We start from the raw sequence: 24641 nt of genomic DNA, 5'->3' as shown, positions 1-24641 counted from the left end.
GCTAACTGTATTCAAGTGCTGGTGGCAGCGCGTGGTTCGTGGCAGCTGTGTTGAACAAGGCAGGAAACAACAGCATTTTGTCTCCACAGAGGGTTCTGCTGGATCGCACTGGCTTAGTGGCTTACCCCTCACCACTGTGGACTGGGTGCAGTCTCCAGCCAGTGTGGGGTGGAATGGGGCTCAGTTTCTGCCCTTCATCTCTGACCTGACTCTCAACTGGGCTCCTGCTGGCTAAAAGCTTTGTCCCCTCACCCCACCCTCACCCCCTCCCATACTGGGCATCTCAACCCTTTATGAATGGGCCTGGACTTGGCAGAGCTGTTTTTCCACCCACCTCAAGGGACATTTTCCTGTGGGAGGGAAGATGGGTGGACAGCAGAAGAGAGAAGGGAAACAGGAGGAAAGGGAGGAGGGGGGAAATGGCCTGCATTTTGTTTAACCACACGGCTGGGCTTGGAGAAAGTTATTTAGGTACCCAGGAGTAATGTGCTTCCTTCTCTTAGGTGCCAGTCCTACTCAGGAGGCCTGAGGCCCAGTCTTGTCTCTGCTACTGGCCTGTTGGGTGTCTGTCCTTGGACGCATCTGTGATCTCTAGCCCAGAAGACATTATGTCAGGCTCAGGAGATTAAAAGAACCAGGTGGGGGGGGGGGGGGAGGAAGCAGTGTGGTACCCTAGGTGGTAGCAGGCGCATCAAAGCTTCGGTCCTGCATCACAGAGGAAAAAAGGAGTTCTCAGTCCATCACAGAACCCCCACAGGAGAAGCATAGTAAGAGGATATGATGAGGAAGGAAAGAGCCACTGCCTGCTCGTGAGTTTCAAAAAGGGTTTGGGTGTTGTTTGCTTGAATATGCATACAGGGACCAGAGAGACCAACTGCATTATAGACAGGGTCAAACAGACTCAGCAGTCAGGCAGCCCTGGCATGTGGTTTATGCTTCTAAGTGGCCATGCAACTTTGGGAGAGTTACCTCCTCTCTAAGCCCAGTTTCTCCATTGTAGAAAGGGGGTAGAGACAGAGGGGGCTGTGCAGGGAGCAGTAGAGACGGTGAGCGGGTGTGTGGGAAGCACCTAGTGACCAGCACATGGCTAGCACGGGCGGTGGTCACTGTTAGCGCTGTTCACTGTTAATCCAGCCACTGTGAGCTGTGGGATTTGCTGTTTTGGGTCAATTGCCTCCTAGCAGATAGGGTGAGCCGTCCCAGATACAAACCAGTCTAGAGAGAGCACGAGTGAGCGCCCAGCAGGTATTAGCTGTTAGTGGTTATTAAAAGTTTGGGGAGGCTGAGCCAATCTGAAGAAGGATCAAAGGTCTGGAAGATACTGGTTTCAGCAGTGGGGCCAGAAAATAATCAGTACACGACTACTTTAATATGCCATCTGCCAAGTCAGAAAGAGAGGTGGAAGGACTCTGTGTCCTTGATGGCGTCGGCAGCCTACTTGGCCACCCCAGAATTAACAACCTCAAGAGATGTAGATGGGGTTCGATCTTGTCAGAGGCCAGCCAGGTGCTGCCAGCTCACCCCGCCCCTGGATGAAGAGAGGACAGGGGACAATTTAGCCGTGGCCATCCTCTTCTGTTCCTTAGGTATTTGGAGAGCTGGCTAGACCCAGCTGCCAGGCTCTGAAACAGGAAGGGGTGTGAGTGTCCTCCCCTCCTCCCACCCCTTGGGCTCTTGCCAGCCCAGCAGATGCTCTCAGGGAGCCAGCCTCACTTGAGGAGCCCCACAAGGCTGCTGTCCTTGGCACTGCTAGGGTGGGCCACTGAGCACCAGCTCCCAGGCATAGAAAGGCAAAGGGGCCTCCCACATGGGTTTCCATGTCAACACATGTGATTAGGCATCTGTAGTATGCCAGACAGCTGGGCTGGCCACCATGGAAATTATGTCTCCTGAGAGTTTCCACCATAGGGCACTGGCCAGTCAACCAGAAACAGATACAAAAGGCTGGTATGAAGATGGTAGCCAAGCTGTGATCCCAGCCGGGTCTTGAGATACAGAAATAGAACAGCTTAGGCCTCTGTTGGTGAGTATGCTGTGGGCTGCAGGTGACAAAAGGTGTCCCAGTGGACAGTGGCTTCATCCCTTGCTATTCAAAGTATGAACTGCAGTCCAGCAGCAGCACACCCTGGGTGCCTATTAGAAATCCATAACCTCTGGCCCTGTCCACACCTATTGAGTCAGAATCCACGACACCAAGATCCCCAGCTAGTCTGTGTGCACACTGTCAAGACGCCCTGGCTTAATGGTCATAGCAGCCATGTGAACGCTGTCAAGAGCTTTGTGCAGACACTGTGCCAAGGGCTTTGACCTGTGTTGACTCATTTAATCCCCCACAACAGCGGGACGGTGGGATGAATACTAATAGCCACACTTACAGATGAGAAAATGCCAGGGGGTAGCTTGCCCAAGGTCACAGGGCCAGGCAGCAGCCGAGCGGGGATTCATGTCCAGGCATCTGCCCAATTATACTCACCCCCCTTCTCTCATTAAATTGTCGCATCCATGAATATTCTCGGAAGCAGGTGATTCTGGTGGATTGGAAGGCCGTATCCATGAATATTCTCCGAGGCAGGTGATTCTGGTGGATTGGGAGGCCGGCAAGGCCACCACAGACCCTCCATCTTCCTCCTCTACAGCCTGTGTGTTATTTTCTGGAGCGTGGAAAGTACTTCCTGTTCTGGGGTCTCTTTCTGCCAAGTCCTAAATTGGCGATTTGTTTGTTAAGGATGGAGGGGCTAAAGTCAGAGCAGGGTCGTCTCACTCAGACAAAGGGCACAGGCTAGAGGTCAAGCCTGAAAAAGGGCCCTGAGGATAGTACACACACACACACACACACACACACACACACACCCCTTTACCATATACACACATCTATACACACATACCTAGATGCATATACCTATAACATACATACATACACACACCAGGACCCACACCTGCACCTACATACACACACCCCAGCACCCACACCTGTACCTATACACACACACACCCCAGCACCCACACCTGCACCTGTATAGTCACAGACACACACACATACACCTATACCACATACACACGCATATATACCTATAACATACATACATATACACACACTAGGACCCATGCCTGCACCTACACACACACACACACACACACACACACACACACACACACACACACACCTCCAGTCCTAAGACACTTCCAGCCTGACTGTCTACCTCGGTTTGGGTTTTCTCAGAACCAGTCGTCTCAGACCTCACATCGGAATTCAATTGGAAGGGGTTTACTTGAGACAGGATTCTGGAAAACAGTGTGAGAGACTGGGCAAGGGGGGATTTCAGTGTGCGTGCTGTGTGGTGCCAGCTCCCCCATGGGCAGCTCAGTCCTGAAGGGGAGCCTGGTAGCCAGCATGGCACAGGCTCCTGGGTGCCACCTCTCACTGTGGCTACACCTGGTCCAGGGGCTAGAGAAATTCTTTAGGGTTCAGGAAACATGGGCAGAGACACATAAGGATAGCCTTGGGAGTGGCAGATAGCTCAGCAGAACGTACCCCACTAAGTACACAGGACCCCCAACCTTTCAGCTACCCCACCAGAGACCGTCTAGACTGCACCCTTTCTTGTATTCCTTCCCTAACACACAGTGATGTGCCCAGTTTAATTGTCTCTTGAACCAACCATTTCTCCCATCCGCACCCACAGGAGGCTTAGTGGAGGTGCCCATTGCTCTTTCCTGGACTCCTGCAAGTCTCATTTTTGGTCCAGACTCTATAGTCTGTCATCCTGCACTTCTTCTGCTGATCTCTCCCAGCCTTTCTCAGTCCACCTTCCTGGGCCTTCTAGGCTTATGTCTTGCCTCGTGTCTCAGCATCCATGGTTCCTCTACCTGCACTTCTGTCCATCTCCCTCTGCACCCCCTGACTCCTCCCAGATCTCAGTGAAGAGCTAGCATGTTGTTCCAGCTCATATGCCAATGCCAGTTAATTGGTAGTGACTCCCATAAGTGCGGTGTCAAGGAGGATTATGGAGCCAAATTCAAACCTGGTCAGAGTGCTGCAGTTGATTAATAATGTCTGCTCTGGGCATGGGCAGGAAAAATGGAGTGGCTCACAAGTCTACTATTTCCCTGGCTAGATCGGCAGCTTGCACACCCCTGGCCTCTGTAGCCGTAGCACTCTCTACTGTCTACTACAATTGTTGCCCATGTATCTGTCTGCCCTACTAGACACTGAGTTCAGCACCCGGCCGGTCCACAGTTGGTGTTCTCAGATTTTGATGACTAGGTATGTAGGACAGAAGCAGCTACACATTGCACTCCTTTCTGTCCTCTCTGTCCCTTTCATCTCATGAAAGCCAGGGATGTAGCATCCTCTCAACCTAGTAACTCCCAGAGCTGGCTTCCAGTCTGTTGTTGTCCTGAGGTGTCTGGGTCACTCTGCCCATAGCCAGGCAAAGTAGGTTGTGAGCTCATTCAGGGTCATTGCAACCCAGACGCAGGGTTGCATGATCACAAAAGGCCCAGGAGATCAGCAGATAGCAAGAATGCCCTCTCTGCCCTCCCACCTGTCCTGTTTGACAGAGTCATCGTGACTAGTGGACAGTGTGGCCGTGGGCTAAGAGGAAGGAGTTTAGCTTTTCCCTGTTCTATAAGCTCAGCTTTGTCGGGCATTTGACTGTGCCAGGCTCTACCCTCAGGAATTTATCTCATTGAATACTCAAGAGTTATTTCTTCCTGTTTTGCTAGAAAGAAAACCAAGAGCCAGAAAGGTGAACCATGAATCTCCATACCTAGTGACCTGTGGAGGCAGGATGTGAACCCAGGCCTGCCTGACCCCAGAGTTCAAACTATAGACCCCCATGCTCTGCTCTGGAGACGTGGGGACATTAGCCTTTCCTGCCTGGGTCCTCCACATTCACGGGTATAGACAACCATGGAAAAAAATATTTGGATGAAAAATGGTGCCTGTGCTGAAGATGTACTACTGGCTTGTACGCCTTCTTGACATTTCCTTCCAAACTAGATAGTAAGACTGGGCATTTGCATAGAATTTACATACTGTTAGACATTATTAGCAGTCTAGACATGATTTAAAGTCTACAGGAGAATGCTCATAGCTTATATGAAAATACATCATCTTATTTAAGAGAAAGTTGAGCACACATGAGGTCTGATATCCAGGAGAAATCTGGGAATTAATCCCTGGGCATGACGGAGGTCAGCTGTGTCTTCTAATGGTTAAGAAGTTGGATTGGGGCAGGGCGGTGGTGGCGCACGCCTTTAATCTTAGCACTTGGGAGGCAGAGGTAGGCAGATTTCTGAGTTCGAGGCCAGCCTGGTCTACAGAGTGAGTTCCAGGACAGCCAGGGCTACACAGAGAAACCCTGTCTCGAAAAACAAAAAAAAAAAAAAAAAAAAAAAAAAAAAAAACAAAAAAAAAAAAAAAAAAAGTGTTGGATTGACTGAATTAACATTCATCAGTTAATATTATCAGGCTCATGACAAGCTATTGATCAATGAAAAGAAAATCCTTGGCTCCGGGTGGGAGCCCCATTCTCAGGGAGGGTCAGGCTTGGAAAAGTCTTGACTGCTTGAGAGTTGGAGTCTAGATCATGTGACATAGTGTCTCCTAGCCCACGGTCAGTCCTGCTCCCATGCTGGTTTTGAAAAACTGGAATTTGTTCCAACACAATTGAGGTATTGGGGGACAGTGTGAGAGCTTCAAAAGCTGTTTTCACCAAGGAATTCACACATTCCTGATAACGAGGGCCGCTTCAGTTATCCTGGTGTTAGGATCATCTCTCTGGTACAATTCTCCCACCTGATTTCAGCCAGCCCTCTCTACTGCCCAACAAATCGGAGAAGATAGTCCTTTCCAGGTAGTGAGCTATCTTCAGCTCTGCCAAGGTAAAGGATTGTATTTCTTGTAATACTTTAGCCCTTCTCGACCACTTACTAGGTCCCTTCTCTCCCCCCATACTCCTTTCTATGTGACCCTGCCCCGTTTTCTTCATAACCTGTGATCCTTACTGCAGCGTGTTATTTTGCTCTTCAGTCATTTACCTTATAGCAGAATTGCTGTGCTGTAGGTGAGGCGAGTCTATGGGGAAGTGACTGGGTGGATGGCCAAGCATGGAGTCGGCAGGGGACAGTGAGTGAATAGCAGGAGAATGAACTTCCAGAACCCTTTAGAACCACAGCCTGTAATTGCCACGAGGCTGTACGGCCTTTTAATCTTTGATGCCATTAAGCCGGGTGATCCAACTGGAAAAGAGAACAGAGCCAAACCTGTAAATTACCCAATTACTTCTTTAACCACCAAGAACACAGGGTCCAAGCTGAGCCCGAAGGTTAATAATAAAAGACAAATGGATTTACGCTCCACAAACAAAACTAATAAATAGAATCTGAGTCGCAGGAAATCTCATTTCACCATTAAAACAGAATAAAAGGCTAGTGGAACAATGGGTAAAACCCTGTTTCAAGGCTCTGCCTCTGCCTGTGTGGCTCCTGCCACCTTCTCCCACTCCCATGGCCTGTGCTTGGACCCAGGCACCCAGATGCTGCTGTGCCAGAAGTGGAGGAAGCTGTGCCGGACTGGGCAGTAGGGGCCGGCAGCCATGGCATCCTTGCTTTGCTATGATTGGTTTGGGTGCATCTCTGTGTGGACCTGTGCTATCCTATCCATTCCTCTCCAGCAATTCAGCAAGACAGGTACTCTTTATTCTCACTTGGTATGTGAAGAAACTGTAGCCCAGAGAGGCAAAAAACCCCAGGGGCTGGAAAGACAGCTCAGTGTCTGAAGTCACTGGCAGCCAAGACTGATAACCTGAGTTCAGTTCCCAGGGACTATGCCGCATGTCTCAGTGGCTGTCCTTTACTCCAATGGCTTGGGAGTTTTGGCAGGGAACATTTACTGAGCTCCTGTTGTATACAAGGACTGTTCTATGCAAATATGTGTAGCACCTTCCAGTCAGCAAGCTCTCTCATGTCCCTTTGCTAACAGATTCTGTGCAGAGCCTGGAAACATTTACAGCCGACCCGGCACAGGCATGCTATGCACAAGGCAGAGTGATTTTGTTAAGATCACCAACCGAAGGGTAGAGATTTGCTGGGAGTCACGCCACAAGCAGGTGGGTGAGTGAGGCATAGATCTGATTGATCACTCAGCTTCTCCACACCTCCAGGGAAAATCCCAAGGTGGAGCACGGCCTCTGGCCTCTGGCAGAGTTGACCCTCTAGCTAATGGAGGCCAGGCACACTGTGCTTCTTGCCTGCCTCGTGGATGCTGTTTCTGCTAGCTCAGGGTGGCAGCTTGGTGCCTTGGCAGCCAGTGAGGCACCCTGGGATGGGAAATCAGGCAGCCGCCCAGATATTAGAAACAATTACCGCTAATTACCAGGCCTGCCAATTCCCCATTGTCTCCCTGCACTCCACCAGGAATCAAGGAGCAGGCAATGGGGATGTTAGAGGAAACTTTCAATTTTGGCTTGCAAAAGGCCCCATGCTGTTTGGGGGCTGGCCACCTCCCTTGCCTCGGAACCCACAAGGCCACACTACCTTTCTGTCTCTGCTTTAGAGCCCACATCCTCCTTCCAGAATAAATCTTGGATCCTTCAGAGTGCTGGGAAGGTAGGGTGGAGAGACCCAGGGTCACAGATCAAAGCTCACATCTCGTCTGTGGGTCTAGTGTCAGTCTCAGGGTGAGTAACTAAGGCACTAGTTTTGTAAGAAATGGTAAACACACACTTTAGTCTCCAAACATTTAAATGAGTGTTTTGTTTTGTTTGTACTTCCTTTATATATATAAAAAAAAATGCTTCTGTTGAATGAAGATAATAACTCCAGGAACTTACCTGCCTGGCTCCAGTACCAGGCTGCCTCTTTTTCTGAAGCTGACCCAAAGGCTCAGCCAGAATAGGATACTACCCCAGAAGTCAACACTGGGAGCAAGAAGAAATCTGATAGGAAGGTGGGGTTAATAAATGGCAGGGGTCATGCCTGTGGGTCCTTCTCCCACAGGCAACCAAAGCTTGAGGATGCTGTGGAAGATCAAGACACCCCAGCTGCAGGCCACTCCCAGTTGTCATCAGTTGGATGTTGTCTTTGGGGTGAGATGGAAGGGGTTAGCCCTTAGTGGTTTCCTTCCTACCCTGCATATAAGCATAAAGCATTGCCATAGCCAGAAGACATACACCTCAGATTGTGTGGCTCACGTGAGAGAGGGCAGCTGAGAGTGCAGAGGTGCATTCTGGGAGGACAGAGTTAGCCAGGCACTACCTGCATGGCTTGGGTACTGTTCTCTCCAGCTCATCTATCAAATGGGCTCATGAATAATATGGACCAAGGACTTTAAGGCTGAAATGAACTTATACCTGTAGCAAATCCCTCTTAGACCTTTGGTGGCCCATAGTAAAGGTTGTTCATTTGCTATTACAGACCTCTGAGTCAAACGCCCGTTTTTCTGGTTTGTTGATGGTTAGTCTCATGTGGTTCGGGAATTTCCAGAAGGTTGTATCTATGTCCTAGACATTGAGAGAGTACATGTAGAGAGAATTCACAGAAACCGCCAAAATGCATCTGCTCTTGGTATCCATGAGTTGCATCTGTGGACTGAGCCAGCTTTGACTCAAAAAGATTTGGAAGAACCTTACAGAAAGTTTCAAAAAGCAAAACTTGAACTTGCCACATGCCTACCACTGCAATGAGAAGACATACATGGAACGGTGCACAAATGTGCATTGCTGTAACACCTGCCTTTTCTCGGGGCTCCCCATCCCCGTGTTCCCAGTGCGTGAGCATCATTTGGCTTGTTCATGTTGTCTTCGTACCGCACGTGTCCAAAGTTGCTGTGTCATTATTCCTAAACCACGGAGCATAATGGCTACTTACATTGCCACGTTGCAATGGCACGCATCTTATGCAATCTATCCATGATTTAAAGTCCATGAGGGGGCATGCGCAGATCTATGCGAACATGATCAATCCATCCATCTTATAGGAAGGCCTTGAGCCTCTGTGCATTGTGTTATCTCTAGGGCTTCTAGAACTGGAATAAATCCATCATGGGTGCCAAGGAACAACTGGGCTAATAAGGTAGAGAAAACACAGACACTGAACCCACTTTTTAGTTTACAGCATCCCACGCCTTCTAATGTTCTCTTTCCATAGAACTTGCTACTTTCTTTCATAGTTTATAATTGGTATTATTTTTAGATATGTTTGGGGTTTTTTTGCTTATGTGTATTCATGTTTTGTCTGGACAAATGTATGTGTATAGTGTGTGTGTGTGTGTGTGTGTGTGTGTGTGTGTGTGTGTGCACGCGTGCGCATGCCTGGTGCCCATAGAGGTCAGAACAGGACATCAGACATCAGATCCTCAGAAACTCGAGTTACAGACCGTTGTGAGCCACCACGTGGTGCTAGGAGTCAAACCTGGGTCCTTGCAAGAACTGGTACTTTTAACTACTGAGCTCTCTCTCCAGGCCATTGGTTTCTTGCTGTATCCATGTGAGGGCAAAAATCACCGTCTGTCTTGTTCCTTGATATGGTCTATGTTCGTATCAAGTGTCAGGGATGTGCTACAGACCATTTGGTGACTGGATAATTGTGCCAGCTGGCTGAAAGGTCTGCATCCTTGCAGGGTTATCAATGCAGTAATGCCAGTCAGGCTGACTGTTAACACTGTGCTGCGAAGACCATCAAGGGGAGTGGTCCATAGGCGTCATCTAATCATTCCTGTGTCTTCCAGCTTCTGACCATGGTTGCCTGCGTCTTAGTCCTAGTTTCTCTGGTCTCAGACACCCTCCTTCACTGGATCATCATCTCCATGGATCTTTTCCTCAAGTGTACATGCCACTTTAGTATCTAGGGTGTGGAGGGACATTTGGGGCCTCAGAGACTGTCCCAGGGTTACTTGAGAAGACACCCAGGCAGCTACCAAGCATTGTGCCTTTTCCTTGGCTCCACCTTCTAAGGAGGGCGGTGTAAGCCCTGCTATTTTCAGATGCATCCCAGTTCACTCCGTCCCTACCAGACTCCCTCTGCTCTCCAGGCTGGGGTTTGTATGGTTTCTTATTTGTTTTTGGTCAGGACTATCCTGTTTTTTTGTTACTATCTTTCTAAGTCTGTTTCTTAGATTTGCAACTTAAAAGACATGAGGCTGAGTCTCAGTCGGTGTATCCTACAGGGCTACCCCTATGCTAAAGCAACCCTGCTACTGGGGGGGGGGGGGGTGGAGGACCTAAGGGACAGTAGGAAACCTGTGGTCATGGACCAGGTGGCCTGTGCCTGCTGCGGCCCTGCCTATTGCTTACACAGGAAGATAAGCTGTTTTCTGAGCTGCTTGCCTTTCAAGATGGAGGGAAGCCCTGAGTAGCCCCAAACCAGGAGGTGGTAGAATCTGCAGGCTCTTTGTGAGGGCATCCACCACCAGTCTAGCCCTGTGGGGCTCTCCTTTTAACTACCAGAGTTGCTGAGTGACCTGGCTCAGCTCAGACATCTGACCCTGGATCTATCATCTCTGCCCAACAACTGAGGTTACCCTTCTTGCTGGTCAAATGTGTTTCTTATCTGAATAAGGGTAGAAAAGATTGGCTTGTGTTTATTTATTTGGTTGGTTGGTTTTCGGTTTGCTTTGATGTTTTTGTTGTTGTTTTAAAGAAACAGTCAACTTCCTGTGGTCGTGGTGAGGAGGAGCTGAGAACATGGGTTGCAGGTAGCCATAGAGCTCTATCAGACAGTGTCAGGCACTTCATCTCAGTACTGCAGGAGACCCTGGAGAGGGGAGGAGAGTGTCAACATGTCCAGGTTAGAGGTGGAAAAGGGAAGGTTAGAGGTAAAGCAGAGAGAAACTTTAACCAAAGTTAAAGTTTGGTTTAACCAAAGTAATACTAGTAACTGTTGACTTACCTGTTCAGAAAGAGATAATTGCATCATGCGAAGCTTGATCCAGAAGCCTACATAACACCTCAGTCTGATAATGGCTTCATTGCTGGACTTTCCACACCAAACACTCCAGTTCCATGTCCCAAGCCAAATCTGATGGGAAGAGGGAGCTTCGTGCTCCTCACAGTTCATGAAAGCTGCTACAATTTTCATGTCAGATTCTCATTAACTAAACCCAGCCACACACCTGTCCTGGAGCCCTGGCCAAGGAAACTGGGTACCCTGAGAGGTGGCTCTCCTTACTATAATCACACGCTTTAGCGAAGTGGACTCTCTAAGGGAAACCGAAGGTTTTATTATCCAGATAGCTGCAGCACCTGTTGGCGTCCAAGGCTGCCATACAGGGCATAGGTCATCTCAGCCTTGTTTTGAGTGGGCCTCACATTAAATTGCTGGTTCTGGTCCAGCAGCTGGGTGGAGGTGTCACGTGAGGTGTGATTCTAACCAGTAGATGTATCTGATACTGCTGATCCCTGCACACTTGGAATATCGAGGCCTTAAGCCTTTTGCACCAGCACCTGCCAAAACCATCTCTCAAGTTCCCTCCAGTCACCCTGGATAGTTAAGGTAGCATGTGTGGTATATAGATCAGTGGTGGGTGGGTATGAAGACCACCATGGAGTCTAGGCATGATGGCACATGCTTTTAATCCCAGCACTTGGGAGGCAGAGGCAGACAGATCTCTGAGTTCAAGGCCAGCCTAGTCAACATAGTGAGTTCCAGGTCATCTAGGGCTACACAGAGAAACCCTGTCTTGAAAAACCAAACCAAACAAACAAACAAAAACATCACCACTTTTCTTCTTGCAGCCTTAACTATGGAGGAGTTTGTCTAGCTTCAGATGCCCAGTTCAGTGACTTCCTGGGGAGCATGGGGCCAGCACAATTTGTGGGCCGCCAGACCCTGGCTACCACACCCATGGGTAAGTATTTGAAGCCCTGTGTCCCTCCCTCCTTACCCTTGCCTGTGGGCGCCATGCTCTAAGCAACTGGCTTGGAGCCTGAGTCCCGTGGTCCAGCCCTCCACAGTGCCTGCCTCTCAAGTGTCCAAGCTGTAGTTATAGGACATAGTGTGCTCTTGTTTTGGGCTGGGGGTGGATGCACAGAGACAGCAAGGCCCTGCTGGAGCTTCGGAGCCACTTTCTAGCATTCTCTCTTGCAGGGGATGTGGAGATTGGCCTGCAGGAGCGGAATGGCCAGCTGGAGGTGGATATCATCCAGGCACGGGGACTGACTGCCAAGCCAGGCTCGAAGACACTGCCAGGTGTGGGCACTTCTGAGAGAGAAATCTGGTGTGGCCCACTGGACTGAAATGCTTGGAGAGAGAGAGAGAGAGAGAGAGAGAGAGAGAGAGAGAGAGAGAGAGAGAGAGAGAAGAGAGAGATCTTTCTTGTTTATCATTATACCCTGGTACCTAGTAGAGTACTTGCCACACAGTGGGGCCCAGAGAGCTTTTGTGGAGAGGTTGGGGAATAAATGTGTAGCATGCTGCGATGGGCAAGCCTTGGACTGAAGGAAGAAATGATGAGCAAAGGAAAGGGGAGGCATTAAAACTAAAAAGGCTCACCCAGCCAGACACGGCAGCGCAAACTACCCACCCTATGCCCATTTGCCCTGTGGCCCCTCCCCATACTCCTGGGGGTTCTCCGGTCCCCAGAAGTAGGTGATTGACCTCTCTCTATTACAACTAATACCCACAATTTGAAGGAGCAGCCTAGAACCCTGCCTTCTGCCCTCTGTTCCTAGCTGCCTATATCAAGGCCTATCTGCTGGAGAATGGGGTCTGCATTGCCAAGAAGAAGACCAAAGTGGCCCGCAAGTCACTGGACCCATTGTACAATCAGGTGCTTCTGTTTCCTGAGAGTCCCCAGGGCAAAGTGCTGCAGGTAAGGGAGTCCCGTGTGTGTGCATGTGTGTAGGGAGGCATGTTCCTCAGCGGACAGGGTCTCTCAAGGGCCTTATCCAGGGGAATTGCGGCATTGGTGTTGACTCCCACCTGCAACTTCTTGTGTCACCATGGGTTTGCTCCCTCATGAGTCTTGGCTGTCCTGGGAGGAGGGTTGAACTAACTCCCCAAATTTGTCCTCTGACCTCCTTAAGGATGCCATGTCATGCACACTCCATGCATGCATGCACACTCCATGCTTGTATGCATACATTTGTGCATACGCACACACAAACTAGCTAACTCACTCCATAGGCTAGCGAGATGTCTCAGTTAAGAGTGACTACAGATCTTCCAGGGGACGGAAGTTCAGTTCCCAGAACACACATCGGGTGGTCATAGCCACCTGTCATTCCAGCTGCATGGATCCAGTGCCCTCTTCTAGCCCCCATAGGTAGCAGTGTACACACACACACACACACACACACACACACACACGCTGCACACATACTAAACAGGAAAAACATTAAAAACATTAAAAACAAAAACCAGTCAGTGACACCCTGTCTGACTGAGGACTATCCTTAAGCCTCTAGGCTTTGTTGACCAGGGCTGAGCCAGCCCAACCTCAGAGAGCAAGATAGAACTGAAAGATGAGGTAGAAGCCAGCCAATAAGGAGCCTGAAGCCCCAGACTCAGATCCACAGGACAGCTCTGAGAGGACATTGACCAGGAGACTGGAAAGGGCTACAGAGAAAGATTGGTCGGAACAAGAACGGCAGCTAACAGTACACTGTAATCTCCACTTTACAAAAATGCTTTGATGGGCAGTGGTAGCGCACACCACTTGGTAGGCAGAGGCAGGCAGATTTCTGAGTTCGAGGCCAGCCTGGTCTACAGAGTGAGTTCCAGGACAGCCAGGGCTATACAGAGAGACCCTGTCTCAGAAAACAAAAATAAATAAATAAATAAACAAACAAACAAAAATGTTCATATGGGGTACCAAGGTTCCCTGCAGGGGTAGCAGAGAGAGGGGTGATGTTGCAGATGTGGGGACATCCTTCAAAGCCTTCATTTAAAGATGGGTCCATGAGGAGGAAGGAGTGGAGAGAGCAAGAGAGTGAAAGCTGAGGTATGGGATGGCAATAACGGGGACACTAGAGCCAGGAAAACATGGTTGGATTTGAGTGGTTTTTATTCTATTTTATTGATTATATTATATGAGCTAGGGGTACACATGCCACAGCGTGCATGTGGAGGTCAAATGACATCTTGTGGGAGTCTGCTCTCCTCTCCCACTTTTATGGGTTCCAGCGGTGAAGTTAGGTCGTCGAGCTTGGACCCTGGCATCTCTACCTGCCACTGAGCCATCTTGCTGGGCTCTCCTGCATGGTTTTTAAGGAGGCAGACTCTACACAAGTTAGCTGCACTGGCCCGAGGAACCTCAGGTTCTGGCTCAGGGCCTACAAACGACTAGGATAGGCGTTTGTTTATTTTTATCGTTACCTTTATGTGTATGGGTGTTTTGCCTGAATATATGTGTACTGCTTGTGGACCTGGAGCCTGTGCGGTGCTGGGAATCAAAGCCAGGGTCTTGTGCCAGGGACGAGGCAGGCCCTTCACCAGCTAAGCAGCCCTGCCCAGCACAGTTGCAAGATGTAACCATGGTTTTTGTCCTGCAGGTAATCGTGTGGGGAAACTACGGGCGGATGGAGCGGAAGCAGTTCATGGGCGTGGCTCGAGTGCTGTTGGAGGAACTGGACTTGACCACCCTGGCCGTGGGCTGGTACAAGCTCTTCCCCACCTCCTCCATGGTGGACCCAGCCACAGGTCCGCTGCTTCGGCAGGCATCCCAGCTGTCCCTCGAGAGCACCGTGGGGCCCTGTGGCGAGCGATCTTAATGCCAGGGATGGGGAGGGGCTCCCCAAGATGGCCTGGAGACCACCCAGCCCTGACCTGGGACCCCAGGCCCAGGGGCACATTGGACATTGGAGGATGGGGTTCTTCCCCACCGTGGGGAAGCAGAATGGGGAGACCTGCCCCCCTTGGGCCCCTCCTCACTCCTTCACCTCCTACCCCTGAGACCTTCCCTTTCCCAGTGGGTTGGCTACACTTTTGACTTGGCCGGTTTTGACCTGGTGGATGCGGCTACAGTCGGAGAAAGACTGAGGTGGCGGAGCAAACCACTCTTCTGCCCTACCCTACCCCACTCCACCTATCCCCTTTTTGCCTCCTTGGAAGCTCGCTGCCCAGAGCCAAGTCCAGAACCAAGCCGGCCATCTCCATGGTGCCAATTACCAGCAAGTGTCTTTCCTGCGGCACCGGGTTCCGGCAGCTACTCCTGCCCCAGAGCTGATGGGGCAGTTTGCAAGGATCCGGAGCCAGCTCCCGAGGGAGGGGGGCAGAGCTCCCCGCTTGAAGGGGAGTGTGGGTCTCCCTCTGCCTGCCCGTGGAAGGAGCTTTGCCGCAGCCTGTCTGAGTCCATCCATCCACCCCCTCCTGCCTGTCCCTCTGCTGGAAGCTCTAGAAATTGGGGGCCAGCAGAGACCAAAGGAAAGGAGGAGGTACCTGAGGCTTGGCAAGATCCCCAGGGGTCCCTGCTCCACGGGACTGCAAAGCTGGTCTGGAGCTCTTGGTGGGCTGGAGAGGACATTGTCATCATCTGTAATACAGTGGAGGACTGTGGGGGACCTGAGTTTCCAGAACCTTGCACACAAGGAACAACTCTCCTGTGTGGGGGCAGTAGGAGCGGAGCATTGAAGAAAGCTGCAATTAGGTCCAAGAGGCACCAAGGTCAGGGTTTTCCAAATAGGAGACCCCTCCTTGTTGGGTGAGATCAAAGGTCATCTTGTTATCCCTCTGCCTCCGGGCTAGGGTCTTGGAGAGGCATTAGAGCCACACACATTTTAGTTTAAATAAACCATCCTGTACAAAGGGCAGAAGCCACTGCCCGGCCTCATCACCTTGGCTCAAGGAGAGATGGCGTTCCAGAAGGGATGCAGAGCTATGAGTGTAAGGATTAGAGGCGCCAATGAGGCCTGGGTAGCTGCCTTCCTGTGGCCCTCCCTGGGGTCTGCAGGAGCCCTTTTGCATGCGAGGGAGGACACAGTCTGGCCCCCTATAGAAGCACATGTCTATCACCCCTCCTGGGAGGCACCCAGCAGCCCGCCAGTCCTCCCCGTGTAGCCCCTGTGTAGGGTGTAGTCCAGGTTAGCTGGGTAGTTAGTGTTCACGCCTGAGGCCTGTTAGCTCAGATGTAGTCTTTTTTTCAAGCCCCAGGCTGTGAGTAGAGGGGAGACCCCAGTACATTCCAGAAGATTTCAGACTCTCTCTCTAGCCTGGGCTGCATGGGCTGCCTGGCATCCCAGAAGCCAGCCCTTCTACCTTCTCCCTGCCTTCTTCTCTTGTCCCTTCTGGGGTTGTAGCCCTCACTGTCCATCACGTTCAGCACTCTGGCGTAATACCCTCGGCATTGATTTTCTTTATGATGCACTCCTGAGGGATGCTGGGCCTTGCAGAGGGGCCTGGACTCAATTAGACGGTGTCATTTTCCACCAAGGATGCCAGGACTCTGTTGAATTCCACCTTGCTCCTGGTTCATCTACCAAGGAATTCCTTCAACTTGGAAATCCTCCCATTCCCATCCTGGCTAAGCCCGGAGTGCCCCTTTAGGGTTCTGTCCAGTTCTGGCACCTCCACATGCATCTGTCAACACTTCACAGGGAAGAGGCTGTGGACAGGCCCCTCTTCTCCAATTGGTCTTCAGAGTGTCCTTGGGACTGTGGATGGGCAGGCCTCCTGGACGAAGTAGCAGGGTTCTCGACTGGCTCCTCTTTGAGGCCCACAGTTAGCCATCACCCCATTTTTTTCCAACAGTGTGATGTCCTTGCTGTTAGGTTATTACTCGCTGTTTGGAATATTTTGAGCCAGAAGGGCACCTTCCCTCTTCAGCTGTCACTGTTGTGGTTGTTCAGGGTGGGACAGAGCCTGGCTGTCACATCCAGGGAGGAGAGGCTCAGCTCTAATTTGAGAGAGAGAGAGAGAGAGAGAGAGAGAGAGAGAGAGAGAGAGCATACCATGAAGGAGCACTGGCTCCAAAGCAATAACAACACCCTGAGGTGGTCAGTGAGACCCCTCAGTGACTTCTTGTTTGTTCTGTGAAATCTCGCTCACCTCCTGGAGGGGTAGAGTGGGGGCTGGAGCCCCATTTCTTTGTACCATTGTAAGCATGTGCCCCACTTCCAAGGGGCTGTGACCACTGGCTGTGGGAACCATTTCTGTCCTCACCAAAGGGCTGGACAGGGCTTGGGGATGGGGAATGATTTTCATCCTTAGCTTCGGGGACCAACAAGCCCAGCCTGTTCCCACTGCTGTCTGACCCGCTGCCAACTCAAACTCTACCATCTGGAGAGGAGCAGAGAGGGTGGAGTTGGGGGCCTTTCTGGTGCTGTGTCTCTAAGGGTGTTTCTTCTTTTTTTCCTCTGGACAAAGGTCATGAATAGGACTGCCATGTAAAGGGCCATCTCCATTTTCCTTACCCAGAATGCCTCTGCATTCTGAAGCAAAGGGCCTGTGGATCTTTAGTTCATTTGCATTAAAAAAAAAAAAAAAAAAAAAAAAAGGATACCAAGGCCCTGCCTGAGGAGAGCCATCATGGGGTCCTTGGTATGTCCAGTGGCATTTCCATCTAGGTCTCCCCTTCATCTCTCATGCTGAGCTAGAGCCAGGGAAGGATAAATGGGGACAGCCATTTCTCATCCTTTCTGCTGCTTTTCTTTGGAGCCTCCTAGTGGCTCCCAGTTATGGCAGGACAAGCTGTAGTCTGTCTGAGAGGCTAGGAAACTGAGGCCAAAGCAGGAAGTGCTTTGGCTAAGCCCTCTCAGCAATCTGCACAGGGGGACAAAGCTGGGAGACCACTCAGGGGCAGGTCTGCCACCATCGTCATTATTTCTGGCCTCTAGGCACAGGTGGCACTGCCCTGCTTGACTCTACTGGACTAGTCCTTTTCTGGGCTTGAGTTGGGAGTTGTGGGGAGGGGTGCTGGGTTGGCTGGATCTCCTGGGCAATCTCCCTGGGGATCATGAGTTGAAGAGTTTTACTCTGGGTCATTACATCTCCAGGTCCAGCTGGGAGTGGGTTGACAAAACCAAGCTCTCTTCTGGTTTTGTAAAGTCGGGGCTCAGGGCCTCTCTAACCTTCGTAAGTGACAGCACTACTTCCTATAAGCACCTCCCACAGCGTGCCCCCACCCCGTGATTTTACTCAGAACCCCATAAGAGCCCCAAATAGCAAGTGAAGGGATCCTTGTAATTCTCAGCCTCATTTTCAGGAGGGAATGGAGGAGGTCCTGAGAGAGAGAGAGAGGTGCTCGCTCAAGTTGAGGCTTCGACGGCACCAGTGGTCCACAGCGCAGGCGCACAAGCACATAGCAGAGGGGTTAAGCGGTTCACATGCAATTCACCACCGGGTTCCTTCAGGCAGGAGCTTCTTGAACACTTTGGAGTTGAGAAACAGCACAGAGGCTCCCACACTCTCCCAAGGCAGAGCTGTTGCACCAGGCAAGGTCACCTGCATTTATTTATTGAGCAACAGCGATACACCAGGCCCAGAACCTTAGACCCCTTTCCTGTCCCCTGCAATGGCTCTCTTGGCCCTCCAAGAGGACCTGTCTCGGCAGAACAGGACTTTGGTGGATGGATAGTTTCTATAGATTTACCTAGCAAGCCCCAAGGGTTTTTCATTTCAGCAAGAGAGCCAGTGTGGACTGGTGGGAGGCTAGAAGTAGACATAGGTGTTACCTCTGAGTCCTTTGTGCCATCCTGCTACGTGGCAGGAAGGTGGGACCCCAGGGTCCTTGGGCTGGGAGCCTCCCTTCATCTACCCACCTTTCTCTGTGTCCTCTTGGGGAGCAGGAACAGCCTGGTCCTCCAGGGAGGGAGGGTTTGGGGGGCATCTGAGTTGGAGCGGGTCACGTGGCATTGTGTTCATGACCACATAGCTCATGTTGGAAATTAAAGTTTTTGGCTTTTCTACCCTGGTTTTGCTCTTGCTTTGCATCGAGACAGTTCTACCTGGAAAGTTAAAGGACGCTGGTCTTTCAAGGAGTGAGCGCTCTAGGATGCCAAGGTGACTCTAACGGGCTCACTAACACCCTCTACGTCTGCATCAGGAAGCTCTGCCAACAGTGCCCATGTGAAGCAGGGTCTTCAGAAGAACCCCATTTTACAGACGGGGAAGCTGAGGCCCAGGAAAGGGATGAGAATCCCAGTGATACACTGCTGGTGATTGGTGGGATCCAGAATGGAATCCATCCCACAGCACTGAGCTGCCCGTAGGTAGTGATATGGGGGAGGCCATCCCTTCCTCCAAAAGGGGCTGTCCAGGGACAAGGCATCTATTTGACAGTGGGGACAACCATTTACACATGGGCCAATTCCACTCCTCACGAAGAGCAGAGAAAACGCAGTCGTCTATGTAGTGCAAAAATTGCCCTCTGTGAGCCATAAATTCCCTTCAGCCTGTTTGTTTTCATGCTTCTAGCACGAGCACCCAGTCTTTCTAGTAGAATTCTGGTGTTCAGAGTCATACCTCTCCCCCTGCAAGATATCTTGTGTCCCCTTCGGAGCAGAAACTAGCCACTTGTCCTCTGAAGGACCAGCTATGGATGCTTGACCTGGGTATCACCCCTCCTAGGGGCTGATGGCCAGGTTTTCCTACAAGTTTAGACTAAACAGTTTATACTTCCAGGTGGTGTAGGCTTAGCTTGTGCTGTTAGTGCAGCTTTCATGTGTATCTAGAAGGGATGATCCACAGATGTTTAAGAGAGCCTCAACCCCCTCCAAGCCGGAAAGAAGGGTGGGTTAGCTAACAGGCGGAACTGGACATTGGCCAGGCCTGGCCCAGGTAGGGAAGGACTGTCAGATGGACTTCCTCCGGGCTCGGGGTCTATCTGGGCTACTGTGGCAATGATGCACGGCTTCTGGGCTCAGAGGGGGTGAGAAGGCCGGGTTGTCACAGGCCCATGTCTCCAGCTGATGGAAGGGGTACGCGATGCAGGTGGAGGCGTCGGCGCGGATGCGGCTCGAGCGCGCCCTCCTGCGGAACACGCTGGCACGACGGTGGGCTGCGCGCTCTGGGGCGTCAGCGCTGGCGAGGAAGCGCAGGACCACCAGGTTGAGGAAGGCACCGATGACCGTGAGCCCCAGCAGGATGTAGAGGAAGCTGAAGGCCACGTAGGGTGGCTTCCTCTGCAGCGCCTCGTCTCTCTGCAACGCCACGAAGTCGCCGAAGCCAATGGTGGTGAGGGTGATGAAGCAGTAGTAGTAGGCGTGGAAGAAGGTCCAGCCCTCGAAGTGAGCGAAGGCAGCGGCGCCTAGGGCCAGGGTGGCAGCGCACAGTAGCAGCCCGGCCACCACCATGTTCTCAGCTGACACGTGCGGCCGCCGCAGGCCCAGGCAACGTTTGATTGCCAGCAGCAGACACCGCACCAGTGCGTTCAGACGCTCGCCCAGGCTCTGGAAGGTGACCAGCGTCAGGGGGATGCCCAAGAGGGCATAGAACATGCAGAACACCTTGCCGGAGTCCGTTCCCGGTGCTGCATGGCCATATCCTGTGTAGGAAGAGAGATGAGGTTCTGAGAGCCAAGCCTGCCCTAAGGCACTCAAAACTTCGGACCTGCCTGTCCCCAGGAGCTCCAAGCCCCACCTATGTCATTCCCATACTCTGAACTCATGCGTGGCTATTCACAACCCAGGTGTCCCTCCTCCTAAGGGTGGATAATCTACCCGTGGTCCTTTGGAACCACAGAATTCAGTTGGGCCAACTTCTGTTCCCAGAGGTAGCAAAGGATGGATCTTAACTGTATTTTGCCCGGTGGAGGAAGCCCAGCCCCAAAGCATGGGCTCATTGACAGGATGCTCTGGAAACAAGACTTGGAGAGACAGACTAGCTCAGTGGCTGCTTGGCCTAGAGATTGAAGGGAGTGGAGAATTTGGGTCCTGTGTGCATGTGCCTGACAGGTGCTCTGACAACCTACAGAGAACAGAAAACGTCAATCTTAGCAAGTTATGTGCTGGTAGGAGGGGCAGGAGACACATCTTCAGTGGCTTCTTAGTACCCACAGGGTAAAGACCCAATTCTCACAAGGAGCCCCTAGCTCCTTCTCTCCCCCCACTTCCAAGTCTCACCCTTCTGCTCACCTAGGCACTCCCCAGCCTCATCTCTTAACTTACCTCCCCATTCCCCAGCCTCACTCTTTCACTTACCTCCCCATCTCCAGCCTCACTCCTTTCTCCTCTCCTCTGCCCAGCCTCACCCCTCTCTCCCCTCCTCTCCTCAGCCTCACCCCTCTCTCCTCTCCACTCCCCAGCCTCACTCCTCCTCTCTCCTTTCCACTCCCCAGCCTCACCCCTCTTTTCATCGTTCCACTCCCCAGCCTCAGCCATCCTTCTAATCCCCAGTCTCCAGATTCACCCTTTTATGCCTACGTTCTTTATGTACACCCCGTTGGGTCTCTACTAGAAAGTCACTTCTATACAGGCCTTCTTTCATATTTCCTCCTCCCTGGACACTGGCTTTTCTCCCCTTCCCAGCCTCCTGCTCCCTTCAAATCCCTCTTCATCTTTTGCCACCTTGTCTGCCAGTTGGCTCTGAGTATCTCTGATGCTAGCAGTGTTCACTGATTCCCTTATGGATCTAGGCATGTGTGGGCTTCCTTGAGTCATGTGTCACTGTGCCATTGTGGAAATGTGTGGATGTGTCTCCTTCTGGAGAGAGCAACAATAGCTTACACAAGCCCATAACCAGGGAGAAGTGAGGGGATCCATCCCCCATAGAGAATATCCCTCCTCCAGAAAACCTAACCCTGCTCAAAGGTAAAACATTAGTCCGCCAGTACACAGGGACTGCCATCGTGGTCACGGCAAAAGTTAGAAACAAGCACTCAGCCATCAATAGAGAAGGCCTGGTTAGATTCATATCAGCACCATCCAGACGGCAGGACACCAGACCACAGGGGCCTTGTCACCATGCACACATCTAACAACACCTAAGGAAGCTCTTGGTCACCTTCACTAGGGGATGGGGGTGGCTGTGTGTTTATGTTGTAATGTATATTGTTGGCATCCAGAGACAGGCTGGGGATGCTATAACATCTTATAGGGCTCAGGACAGGGCCCATTACAGAATTAACTGGGTCAAGATGTCAGTACTTCTAGGATTGAGAAGCCCTGATTTTCAGCCTTTTTTAAAAAATGGTATGGCTCTTTAGGGTTGACATAAAAAAAAAAAACATTAAGATTTACTAAATCAAGGTCTGGGATACAGCTCAATTCAGAGTACTTGAATCACATGTCTGATGTCCCAGGTTCAATTCCCAGTGCCACATAGAAGACAAGCATGGTGGCACACACCTGTAAGTCCCCAGCACTTGGGAGGGCGAGGCAGGAAAACCGTAAGTTCTCTGTCATTCTCAGCTCCATAGTGATTATAAAGCCAGTCTGGGCTACAGGAGGCCCTATCTAAAAAAGAAAAACAAAACAAAACAAAAAACCAACCAAACAAAAAGACCTACTAAGTGGAAAGAGCAGAAATAGTTGCTGTCCATATGTCGTGTGTGATGCTTAAAGGAACATATACACAGAGCATGTAGCTGGAAGTATGCCAGAGACAGGGAAGATGTGTGTGAGCCAGGGAGATGAACAGACGGGTCAAAAGACAGGATAGAGACTCAGAAAGACGGAGATGACGTTTCCTCTTTTGTGTGCAATCTAGACTTTTTTTTTTTTTTTTTTTTAAGAGACAGGAAGGTAGAAGAGGGGGAAAGAGCATGAGAAAAGGTCCAGGAGAGGAAGACAAGAGAAGGACAAGAGAAGTGGTAGGTGCATGTGGTCACGGTGCCTGATGTGTGTGTAGCAAAATGTCTCACTGAAACCCATTGCTGTGGACAACTAATATACACTAGACCAAAAGACTTCCAGGAAAGTGGGGGAGGGCGAGTAGGAGCCAGTCTCCTCTTTATTCTGTACCCCTCGGAACCTATGAAACATGCAGTGTGAACATATACAATGTTTAAAGTCTCAATGTAACATAAACACAGCCTTATGGTCTGCCTCCCTGTGGTACCAGGGGAGGGATACACTCTGCCCATCACTTATTTGAACTTCTGGGGGACAGGAGCCATGGTAGCCACTGCCATGGTAGCCACTGCTGTACATCCTGAGTGAGTCACCCAAGTGGCCAGAAAAGCAAAACATTTCCAGTTTCTGTTCAGTTATGTTTTGGTTGGTTTTAGTCTTTTTTTTTTCTTCTTCTTCTTCCCCTAGCTTGGGTTTCAGATCAGTGAGGGAAGGAGCCAACCCTGGCTGGTTGGCTGTCCAAACACACAGGAAAGGACAGAAGTTTCAAACAAGGCACAGCCTCTGTAGGTATGGCAAAAGAGAGGGTCTTGAAGTTGGGACTCGTAGACTAGAGAGGGCAGAAGAGTCGAATGGGAGCTGGCTCTGTACTTGGCAAATAATAAATTATTACTCACAAGCTGTGCCTGCATAGCCTATGGCCCCGTGTTGGGCTCTCACTCGCCCGGCAAGGTAGAACATGTGTCTTTTGCCTTTGACAAACACATGTGGCAAGAGGAAACAGTGGCTTGCCTGAGAAGGCACGTAACAGGAGACGCTCAGAACTCAGCCTTTGGGGGCTGCATGGATGCTTAAACCCACGGACTCTGTGCAAGTGCGTTCTCCAAGGTGTGGACTTCTGGTCTGTTCCTCAGAGGGAGGCCACAGGCACCCCTAGCAACTGCAGCTGGAGCCTCACACCAAGTGGCTAGCTAACAGGTTGGAAGCCCTAGGGAGCCTGCTTCTCTCTTCTGCAGGTTCCCCAGGCCAGATGTGGTTATGGTAACAGCTGGAGTCCAAATAGTATACATAGGGGCTCCTCTGGATGCCCCAACGTGAGGTCAAAGCTTTGGTAATTAGTCATTCCCTTAAGTTATTGGACCCCTACTAGGCTCTAGGACACTAGCCACACCGCAGTCAAAAGACAACGGAGAGTGCTGATATCACGGGGTTACCAGGACAATTGTTATCTGAAATACAAGCAATTTTATTTTCATAATGTTTTCTGTGGGTCAGGCCCTATGCTAAAACTATCTGCACACATTATCTCCTTAATAATAATCTCCATCAAAGCTGATTCCTCCCTCCTCCTTGCAAGACATATTAGCAATCCTAGTTTTCAAAAAACACTGTGGCTCAGAGAAGTCAAGAAACTTATCTAAGGTCACATAGCTGACACAATGGGACAAGGAAGCCTCACTTCTGTTCCCCCGGGGGTTTTCTACCTTGTCTCAGTGCAATCCTTTACTGATGCCTACAGCCCTGAGTTAGCTAACTGACTGCCCCCATGCCGCTCAGCGAGGCAAATAAGCCTCAGCGTGCTGACATGTCCTTTCTAAAGTCACAGGGGCGGAGGTGGGATCGCACAGGAGGAGAGATCAGGACTGAGCGGGGCAGAGGGGAGGCTCCGGAGGGCTCACCGATGGTGGTGATGACCGTGATGGCGAAGTAGAAGGAGCCCGCGAAGCGCCACTGGCGGCCGGCGCGGTGCGGCTCGGCCTGCAGCGCCAGGCGCTCCAGCTCGCGGTAATCGTCAGCGGAGAAGCGATACTTTCTGCGGAACTCGCCCCGCTTCCGAGCCAGCAGCCGCTGCCGGCTGCGCTCTGCCTCGGACTCCAGCGCATCGAAGACCGCGGCGCCCACCAGCAGGTAGGACAGGATGCACAGGATGAGCGCCGCCGTGCGCGCGCTCTGCTTCCTCATCGCGGCTCGCCGGCT

General features: G+C 51.1%; 2 protein-coding genes across 3 annotated transcripts in view; one reads left to right on the top strand and one right to left on the bottom strand.

Moving 5' to 3' along the window:
* Rims4 (regulating synaptic membrane exocytosis 4) overlaps positions 1-18842 on the top strand; it is a 62576-nt gene extending 43734 nt beyond the window's left edge. For both annotated transcript variants that reach the window (XM_034496457.2, XM_034496456.2), the window contains exons 3-6: positions 11736-11848; positions 12088-12189; positions 12672-12811; positions 14493-18842. In XM_034496457.2, coding sequence (XP_034352348.1) covers positions 11736-11848; positions 12088-12189; positions 12672-12811; positions 14493-14711 — 574 coding nt within the window. In that variant the 3' untranslated portion in view covers positions 14712-18842. The remainder of the gene's footprint in view (positions 1-11735; positions 11849-12087; positions 12190-12671; positions 12812-14492) is intronic.
* Position 18843: 1 nt separating this feature from the next.
* On the bottom strand, positions 18844-24641 carry Kcnk15 (potassium two pore domain channel subfamily K member 15). Its single transcript, XM_034496586.2, has 2 exons — positions 24344-24641; positions 18844-20419 (listed from the first exon to the last, which is right to left on the bottom strand). Exons 1-2 carry the CDS (start codon positions 24624-24626, stop codon positions 19728-19730), a joined length of 975 nt encoding a protein of 324 aa, XP_034352477.2. The 5' UTR covers positions 24627-24641; the 3' UTR covers positions 18844-19727.

This window comes from Arvicanthis niloticus, chromosome 2, assembly GCF_011762505.2.
Source record: "Arvicanthis niloticus isolate mArvNil1 chromosome 2, mArvNil1.pat.X, whole genome shotgun sequence".
Taxonomy (NCBI): domain Eukaryota; kingdom Metazoa; phylum Chordata; class Mammalia; order Rodentia; family Muridae; genus Arvicanthis; species Arvicanthis niloticus.
This window is presented reverse-complemented; position numbering and strand designations above follow the sequence as displayed.

Excerpts from the sequence above, each read along its gene's own strand:
- Kcnk15 (XM_034496586.2), bottom strand. The coding sequence starts at position 24,626 with ATGAGGAAGCAGAGCGCGCGCACGGCGGCGCTCATCCTGTGCATCCTG. Across the intron at positions 20,420-24,343 it reads CACGGTCATCACCACCATCG|GATATGGCCATGCAGCACCG; the intron begins GTGAGCCCTCCG and ends CTTCCTACACAG.